Below are 10,313 nucleotides of genomic sequence, written 5' to 3'. Positions count from 1 at the left end.
CTCCGAAGCACAGAAATGCAGTGTCCCATCACCCTTCTTAACAAAAACAAAAACAACCTCAATGCTTACCCTAACCTGGTCGTTAATAGTTCTTTGATGTAAGATTTAATGAGACCCTAACTTCCGTAATTACTGAGGCATGCATTTCATAACGTGCACCAGTAGACAGAAGATGGGCCTTGCAATAAGGCTGCTACCTTAAGGTACACAGACTTCTTATACAAACTAGCAAAGGAGACTACTCTTGTCGAAGTAACTCGCTCATGCGATCATCGAGGAAGTGCCCCTGCTTTCGGTGAAAAAGAAATTGAGACTCATTGGAATGTGCAACTCTGTGTCAGATATTACAGTAACTGAATTCATTCTAAAAAAATGCGAGAAACCAGACCACCTACACTGTGGAGTCGTGTAGGCCGGTCAAGCCCAGTTGACACTTGGTGGACTCTTAATAACTACAAATATGTGGCATTCGTGCAAAACTCTCCGACAAAGCCTTGCGCACTCGGCCCTTGAAAGAAAGCAAGATAACAATGGCTCAGGTGTGGGAGCAAGGTGCAGGGGATTTAAAGTTTTCCGTTGTAGCTTAGCTTGGACCCAGATCATGCTAGGGGCCTTTCCTCGGAGGGCCAATGAAAAGGACATTATCTAGTCCTCCGCTGCAAGCCCAATCCTACATGAAGATGTCTAATGTCTTCCACTAGCAATGTCCTTAATTTTTATGGACGTTAAAAAGGGAAGAGGATGGAAATAATTTCGAACAGCGGCGAAAACTTTTTGAAGTTGAGTCTAAAGATAACTTATCGCGTTCATCAGGAAAAGGGAAATGGAAAACAAAGGGACGAGGAGTAACACTTTCCTTCGCAACAGCTTTGTGAAATCGCGAGTCAAGAAAATCATTGTTGTTTGAATCTTGAAAAACTTGTAATTCCTAGTATCTGGACCAACCTCGTTCCCAGGGCTTTTCTCCCACCCGCACCCCCACCTCGGCGGAGAAAAGCCGTGGGAACGACGTTGTATCTGGACCTCTGAAGCAAACATAAGCATTTGAACTACACACGACTGTCGTCTACGCTTGGCTCCCCATTCGCTTCGGGCTGCGGCAAGCGGTTCTCAGTTGTCAGCTGGCAGACCAATCGCGAGCATATCTCTGTTGCAGACATGAGGCCTCGCCCCAAGTATGGGAGCTGACGTCATAATTCCCACCTTCTTTCCTATTGGCTGACTGTCTGATGTTTTTCACTAAGCGCAATTCAAGCAAATACAGTGTTCGATTTGCAGTGAAGGGAAACTCAATATTCCGGTGCTCAGATACAGTGTTTTCTAGGACCGACCAGCTTTCTTAAAACATGGTAAGGGAAAATTATGTACGCGTGCATGAATGCACAATTCAATTGCGCCACCAGAAGTGTTTACAGATGCGCTCTGGCTCTGTTAGAACCAGAAACTTGCACCGTGTGTACTCTGTGCTGCGCAATTGGCGGTATCATTGATGGAATGAGTTGCGAATGGCTCACCAGACTCCGTACTCTCTCTTCCAAATAATAGCTGCTTAAATGCATCAATTACGTTTTGCTTAAGCTTGACCATGTTTCCCTAGAGATCTAAGCTGACAACGACGTTCAGCGAAGGCAACAACTTTCTAACAACACACTGCAAAATAATCGTCTACTTATAACTGAAATTCGCTTAACAAGGATAGTTCAAGTTGTAGTCTGATTTGATTTTGTTAACCATTAAGCGAATTCAAGCAACTGGATCTGTGTAGATCTCCTTCTTCCCTGAATGATGTAATCGGTCACGTTTAATGTGACATTCCTCCATTGCCAATTAATTGCCAACAATATAACGTCTGCGATCACGATGAAATTTGACAATACAGTCGTTTCTAATTCATTTGATAGCTCGGCAGACAAACTACAGTTGATAAATTTGAGTTGTCATACTAGTAGAAACAACGAAACTACGTTTTACTTGAGTTAGCAAACGGAACTTGTAATCTTGCCAACTAAGGTGTGAAAGACTGTCTAACTACTGTCAACTGCTGCACGTTAAACCGATAAAACGCTGTGTTCTATTCATGTAACGTCCACGTCATTTCGTTGATAATGGTTTCAGGGATTACGAAACTGCCTACGATAGAGTGACTAGCCTAGTTCAGAAAAATGCCCACGATATAGTGATTATCCTAGTTCAGTTTTAATATCATGAGGTGTAAATGTGTTCATAAATTTTGAGGGCAAAAACGTTTGCAGTCAGACTGTAGGAACCATGCCAGAAGATATTCAATCTTGTTTATCCTGTCGTGATTATTTTTGTTGTCTTTGTCTCTTCTACTCCTATTATTTCTGCTGTCTACTCATGGGGAAGGCTGAGGCAACGAAACTAATACAAATTTTCGCAGAGTTAATACAAGGACCAGCAGCAAAACTATCCGATATCTAGTAGCTATTATATGCCACCGATCAATTGGTATCATCTCAAAGGACCCCTGAAGAACTGTTTGTTTGTTTGCTATTTATTTGTTTGAGCAGGTTGAAGTATTGGCAGCTATTCAGCTGATGTGGACCTGCTATACCCACCCACCCATATACTCACAGAGGACAGCCACAACACCGGGAACTTCATCCCCTACTCTTCTCGAATAGTGTGTGGGTTCTTTAACGTCCCACAGGGAACTACTAGCTCCATCACGCTTTCCGCCTTTGGCCCAGCGTTTGTTATCCGGGCCAGTGAAATTTTATCGACTGAATGTGATAGCCGAAAAATGAATTTGCCAGAACAGAATAAGATCTCTCCCATATTTGTAACAATTTCAGCCAATATCGGTGCTGTAATGCGGAAAAGTCCTCGTGTGCAATCGGAACACGTTTGATCTAAAAGACGGAAATGAATTTGAGTATCGACAATCGCAACTTGTTGAATGCAGAACTAAAGCTTACGCTCCATAGGAATATCCTTCGTAAACAAACTTTCTGTGAGAATAGTAAGCTTCCTCGATCACGATATTCAAGTTCCCGAATAAGGAAATGTTATTTTTACAGTAGCTGAGTATTAGCATATTGATAGTATACTCTTTTGTCACCGAAATTCCAACACCCAGTAACTTTGCAATGAAAACTAACAACTTGGATGTTAGGACAGAGTTAAGAACTTAGTTGCAGAATCGCAGAAAATAATCTACAGTAGGCGATAAATAATAACACGGCACACTGTATTAGAGCCTGTGATTGACAACGCACATAGAGTCGGTCCGCTCAGGAAGGATGGAACCCTTGGACCCTTCATTGCAAAGTTCGTCTGCAGACCAGAGAGGCGTGCTATTGTAAACAGACAGAAAGATTTTAAGAAGGGAGTGTACGTTTCAGAACGACGGAAAAGAGGGAAAAAGAGTGGAAAGATATCATGAGACAAGCATATGAGCGCGGAGAGAGGCGCAATTTTTACAACGGAAAGTCAGTTGTATCAGGTATTGACTATTACCTCGCGGCTCAATGGCGCCTAGAGAGGAGTCCATGTATCAAATTGGAATTATGAAATTAATATTTAACTAGCAGTACTCAAGAGGTTTTAGTAACTTATTTCTTAAGTTTAACTATTCTGCAGTCACTCCTTAGTTTATTTAACCGATTTCTGTATTTGCAAATGCGCCACACTGTATTTGCATTTGCTATGCTTTAATAACCATGGAATTTTTTCCATCAAATGAACTCAATGAATTGTTCGTTGTTGCAAAGTCACATCGAAACACGTTTGATCTACAAGAACAGAACTGTATCGGAGTATTGACAATCGCAACTTGTAGAATGCGGAACCAAAGTTAACACTCTATGGAAATAACCTTCGTAAACAAGTCTCCTATGACTATGAGTGAGACTCATGAATGGTTCCATTTTAAAAAAGAAAAACGTCTCGGTACCACCTTAAAAGGGTCTGAGCTGCCACAACCTAATTCAGTCCTTTTCGAGGAAAGGAGAACTAGTGATCATTTAAAACTTTAAATTACCAACTTATGAAAAAAATGAATTCATGCGGAAATCACGAGTTCAAAGGCTAAGCTCCCGTGTCGTTTGCCTAGCAAGTAAAAAATAACACGAATGAGGTATCACGTACGCATTGGCAGGAGTCCACATCATGGGATTATTGATATTATTATTATCATCAAATTATTAGAACGAGGAATATTTAAGATGTTGTAGTAGGTTATTTATTAGTTTATTTAATATCCACTAAACCGATTTCTGTATTTGCAAACGAGCAACACTGTAAACGATCCAGATTTACATTAGTCCATTGTTGTCACACCTATCTGCTCTTGAGGAGGCACAATCTACGAGCCAGCGAGGCATGTTGACTCACATTTAAGTCTAAGCACTCATTTTAAAACGGTTAGCTTTCAATAAATGCGCGACTCTCACGTTGACTCGCACAGTGGCTCTCGTGTTTTTGTTCATGCCTCGTACGCAATCACTGCCAATGTTGGCGCAATAATTATTAAAAGCATTTGCAATTGATGTAGGATCTGTTATTTCGATATCATTCAAAACAACTTTGCTAATAGCCTGTCTTTCCTGTGAGGTTGTTCGGATAATTTGCTTTATCCCCTTCCAAATTCTCTTACCATCATTCAAATGTATTGAAAAATAGTCATTATAATACTTTCTTTTACTAATTTTAATAAGATGATTTAACTTATTTCTATAAACCTTGAATTTAGTCTGGTAATAAGATGATTTTGTCTCGAGGAATTTCTTGTAAAGCTTATTTATTTTAATTGAGGTTCTAATTGCAGAAGTAATCCATGGCTTGGTTTTGAATTGAGACTCTTTCTTGGACAATTGCTTTGGTGGAATGTGTATATCAATAAACTCTGATATTTTACTATAAAAAGTATCAAACATACAGCTTGGATCAGAATTACAGTTGAATAATAAATCCCAGTCTATTGATTGGATGTCATTAAGTAGGGCTTGCTCATCAAAATGTGAGTAATCTCTTTTAAAGATCTTAACATTTTCAGGCAAAGAAGAGAATTTACTAACAACAAGAAAGTTTGGCAAATGATCAGTTAGATCATAAATTAAATTATCACTAATTGTAAAATGTTCTAGAGAGTTAAAGAAAATATTATCAATAAGTGTTGCTAAATGATCAGTAATCCTGGTTGGTTGCAAACTTTGGGGCTGGATATATGATGAAACCAAGATATTTAAAAAATCGTTTGTACCAGAATGTGTCTCAAACTTGAGGAGATCTAAATTGAAATCCCCTAGTATGACACAATATTTGTTTTCATAATGAATCTTTTCAATCACTGTGTTTATGTGAGTCATGAAACTATCTAAGTTACCATTAGGATGTCTGTATATAATTCCACAAATAGTATTATGTTCAGCATCATTTTGGATTTCAATCCATAAGGATTCAAAACCTTCCTTAACCGAAGAAAGATCTTCACGACAGCTATAGCTTATGCCTTGCTTAACAAAGACTCCCACTCCACCAGCATTAGATAAGCTGGGTTGAGATAAAAAGTTATAGCCTGGAATATTTATATTTAATATTTCTTCTTGATCAATCTTTAGTTTGGTTTCAGTGAGACCTATTGTTGACATGGGAAAATACAATTCAGACAGCATATTGATAAGGTTATCTATGTTTGCTTGAATACTTCTTATATTGCAATTTAGGAAAGAAAAGGCATTATTAGAGAAACAAGCCGACATGTCCCTATTTACATGGAAATCATGTGTACTAAAATAATTAAAATTTGAGTCTGAAGGCATATGAAGGTCAATATCTAAATTTGTGAGGTGGGGTATATTAGTAACCGAGGCAGAAATATTCAAGCAAGGCAATGAGGTGTGGCTGTCATTACTGTGGACACCAGGGGATGAGTCTCTACCTGGACACCTATCACAGTGTGAATCAATAGTACTTATCTCTTAGGTACATCCTCTGTACAGCTGACAGGTATCACAGGAGAGCTCAAATTCTTCCTTAGGAAGATCCTGCCTCCATTGGTCCAAAGGAACTTAAAGCTGAGATCTCTTTTGCATTTCAAACAAAGTTTGAAAATTTCCTTGTTCTTTTCGGTCAGGCTTTCATTAACATAAATCTTGTTTGCCACAGAGTAGCCAAGGTCAACTGTAGAAATAGACTTCAAATTCTTCCTTGCTCGGTATAGGTTTTCTCTTATCTCACGTTTCACAAATTTAACGATAATTGCCGGAGGTATGGGAATTCCATCATCAGTAAATTGCTTTCTGCTGGGAATTTGATGACTTATAGATATGTCACTCTTGTGCATAGGTACACCAATCTTTTCTGCAATTTGTAATACAACTTCATCAGTTTGGTCCAATCCGTCGGTGTGGAGGGCAGAGGTATACCTCGAATTTCCAGGCAATCTCTTCTCGTGTATTGCTCCAGATCGTTGACAGATTTCTTGAGAAACTTCACTTCGTTTGAAGACTTAAGTATCTCCGCTTTGAGGCTTGCATTTTCTACGATCTGCTTATTCTTAGCTTTGTCGAGATCTTCCAGTGTTTTAACAATTTGGTCATATTTAGTGTTGAGTGCGTTCACTGATTGCATTGCATAGCATCTTCGATCTGTTTACTCAGAGGTTGAATCACCTTCCGTAGCTTCTCTTCTCACTGCACTGTTAAGTTTGACATAACGATGAATAAATACAAAAACGACAAAAACATCAATATAGAACGTGAAAACATAAAAGTTAACGTTGAAAAACTGCAAATTTTTGGTCCACGTTCAGAAACGCCGCCATCTTGTACACTGACCGCTGACGCTAGACGCTAGATGCTCTGAAATGTGAAATGTTCATTACAATCGAATTACAAGCCATTCTGACCTAGAAACTTTTTAAATACCGGGATACAATATGCTAACAGACAATCGAACTTTCCCTTCTGGTGGTGGAGTAGTATTATTATACACTAAACAGGGTCTTGTTTTCCAAAATAGACATGATCTTAGGATAGATAACACGGAAAATATCTGGATAAAAGTTAATGGCCTGATTGTTGAAGAGATTAATTAACCTTCTTGTCTATCAAATCATGAGTTTCTTGACAAAGTTGAAGAAATCCTTCATGAGGTTTATTTGGGTAAAAAGAAATGACTCATCATGGGTGACATAAAAATTAATAGACTTGGTACAAGCAAAATAACCGATGAATCCCTCCATTTCATACCATCAGAAAGGCTTTAATTCGCTTATATTTGAAGCTACGCCTTTTTTTTTCTTCAAGTTTCAAGTCTAAACACTAACTTCAGGCCCAAAAATCTCGGTTAAAAAAGCTTCGATTTTCGTCACAGTAGCACTTTAAGAAACAACACAGTCATGTATAAATCGTATTCTATGCAAATTGTGCTTCTGCTTTTAAAGTATTGCCATTGAGTTCGAAATTTTTGATCATTCACCAGTATTTACCGGTCTATACTACCCAAACATAAGCCCATTTCCTGGTACATTGTATATAGTCCTCGAAAAAAAATTTAAGAGTAAATCGTTCAAAGCATTTTGAAGCCGGACTGACGGACAGTCCTAAACTGTTGAAGCTTATCTAGATTTCTTCTCAAACTTAACTGACAAAAAGTTAAACCTCTGGTTTAAAAAATCTATTAACACCCCTTATAATCTTTAGAAAAAAAAGGCATATTACACTTAACATAAAACGCTTGCGAGAATTCGCGCGAGTATTGCTTTTGTGACGAGACATGACAGCAAACGTTTTGAGACAATAGCTTGCTGAAGTAGTCAGGTCACTGTAGTTCAATCATGAAGACAATGTTAGATAGACACGGAGTAGCCAAATTCTGCTGCGTGGTGAAAACGACAACCTCGGCTGACTATCAATCTGAATTTAGGTTTGGTCTGTTTGTACAATTTGACTATTTGTTTCGGTCTTGCTAACTTTCTCAATCTTAATATCGTATATAATTGATCCCTTCTTTGCAGATCTGGGTTTTGATTCTGGCCACTATCCTTGCGCCAATAGGCGATAACACCCTTGCGGTCCCAGAAGTGAGTACTCCTAGAGGTGAAGATGGTGCAACCCCAGTCCCAGAAGAACAAATGCCCAAGGAGACCGTGGCAGTCTGCTCTGACGAGACAATTCGCATGGAGGTGATAAAGCAGTTCTCTCATATAAGTGGACAGAAGGCAGAAATGCTTCAAAACAGGAGTCCAAATAGTTGCACTTTACTCCACGTTTGGGTGCTCAGTGATTGGTTCAAAGTTCTCGCGCCACTTTTTCAACCAATCAGAAGTGAAACCAAAACCAATCGTGGCTCGCGTGTGCACATTTTCCCGCGCTTTGTGTCGGCTACGTGTAATTACTTCGAGTTTTGATTGGTTTACCAGATTTTCTCCGTCCTTTCTGATTGGCTAAAGTAATTACTCTGGTTTTGGTTTTACGACACTCAATTGAAAATCGCTCTGTACTGCACTACGAGCACTGAAAAGCGATTCCTCTGTTGTTATACGCAACTCCCCCTGCCCGTCTGGATCTTTCAGCCGAGAGTTGATGAACCTCAGAATGGTTCATTTCACGTGCAAACGCGACTGCAAAGAGAGGAAGTTTTACAGTGAACGATACAGAAATAAAGAGCATGGTATTCCACGGACCGCGGAGTACGTTTGAAAATGGGGCGGGGGGGGGGGTTTCGTAGGGGCTAGGTTTTGGTACGGGCCACAAAAATGTGAGGGGAGGGAAAAATGTGTGGGGGCTATAGCACCCACAACCCCCCTCCCCCGCCCCTCCCTATCCGCAGCCCATGTATTCATGCGTTTAAGACCATAACGTCCCTTCCAGATGCCTCACGTCGTTTTGCCAAAACCTATTCCTACAGTCCTATTTTTGTCTCATATGTCGTTAGTTAATAACTTATACGACAAACTTTATTACTATTAGGAAAATGCCGAGTGGTTCGACGACCCGTTCATAGATCCTTACGGTGAGTTGAACTCTTACAGACAGACATATACTAACTAAAACGTAGAAATGTAAGAAAAATAGCACCACTGATCACATTGGAAAACTGCTTTCTGCAAGCCTAGGTTGCTCCTAGCGCATTTAGGTGTTCCATAGACACAATAACTGCGACACAGAAAATAAAATACATCCTTGCAATTCCACACCGGTACTTCATCTACAAGCCATAAACGTAAAAAACTACGACCTCAACGTACTAGTCAGCGCAGTGTAATTTTCAGCTGTTAGATGACATCTGAGAACTTTATTCACAGATTCGAGACAAGAAGGTACTGTTCAGTAGCATATAAAAGGTCACACAGATTCAGAACTAAAACCGACATAAACAGAAACAGAAAAGAGCAGTGCAAACTGTGAGCTTTCAATTAAATGATCACACTCATGGAATACACTCTCGCACCCCAAGCTAGAACTACCTTCTTCAGCACAAAAACAGAAAAGAAACAACTGCTCGATAACGTTCCTTTGAACAATTTGCAGGCATGAATTTCGCACCAACTAGGCCCTCCTTCACCAATATCACAAGCACTTCCACAAAAGAGGCAATGTTATTAAGTTGTAACTAAGAGGTTAAACGTTTGCATTTTATCATTAGTTATCTGATTCAAATTCAAGTGTTCAGCAAGGCTGCTATAATCTCAAATACTGAACTCCTTTAAGAGGTCTTCATTTGTTTTCCCACACAGGAAAGCCGGAGCCGGACACCACTCCCTTGCCGTTTACGACTCCATTCTCCAAAAACATGTCTGGAGAAATTAACAAGCAAATCAACCGAGAGCTGTTTGCTCACTATACCTACTTGTCCATGGTGAGATTTTCCTTTCAATATCAAAACATTTTTGTAACGTAATGCCTTCATTAGAAACACTTCTCGCGTCGCTCGGAGAAGGAAGTCCTTACAACCCAATTATGACGGCGATTTTCAAAAGAGCATTTATTTGGGGGGGGGGGGGGGGGCACGGTACTTTCTTTTATCATATAATATAAGTATATATGGCGGCAAAAGATGCTATACCATGACAGTACTTCAAAGGTTGCAGACGCACAGAGGTCGCCGTTATGAGGTTGGCAGCTTCGAAAAAAATGATTTTGCGGATCAATCTTGCAATCCAAATAGACTTGCATTTTATGACCTCGCGTCAAAAAGAAGTGCTTTCGTCCCGTCTGTTTTTTTTAACAAGCGCATTAGACCCTTTAGCATGTACAGGAGAAGCACGTGAAACTCAGTTGGTTACTGCTCGGCTTTCGAAGCAAGAGGTCCCCAGTTCGATCTTCAGTGACCTCAATGTCTGTTCC

General features: G+C 39.7%; 1 protein-coding gene across 1 annotated transcript in view; it reads left to right on the top strand.

The window, feature by feature from the left end:
* The first annotated feature begins 1,210 nt into the window (after nucleotides 1-1,210).
* The window catches only part of LOC137983916 (uncharacterized), a 26,054-nt gene continuing 16,951 nt past the window's right edge, over nucleotides 1,211-10,313 (top strand). The window contains exons 1-4 of the mRNA XM_068831073.1: nucleotides 1,211-1,349; nucleotides 7,982-8,149; nucleotides 8,937-8,979; nucleotides 9,704-9,825. Coding sequence (XP_068687174.1) covers nucleotides 1,347-1,349; nucleotides 7,982-8,149; nucleotides 8,937-8,979; nucleotides 9,704-9,825 — 336 coding nt within the window. The 5' untranslated portion in view covers nucleotides 1,211-1,346. The remainder of the gene's footprint in view (nucleotides 1,350-7,981; nucleotides 8,150-8,936; nucleotides 8,980-9,703; nucleotides 9,826-10,313) is intronic.

This window comes from Montipora foliosa, chromosome 13, assembly GCF_036669935.1.
Source record: "Montipora foliosa isolate CH-2021 chromosome 13, ASM3666993v2, whole genome shotgun sequence".
In the NCBI taxonomy this organism is placed as follows: Eukaryota; Metazoa; Cnidaria; class Anthozoa; order Scleractinia; family Acroporidae; genus Montipora; species Montipora foliosa.
This window is presented reverse-complemented; position numbering and strand designations above follow the sequence as displayed.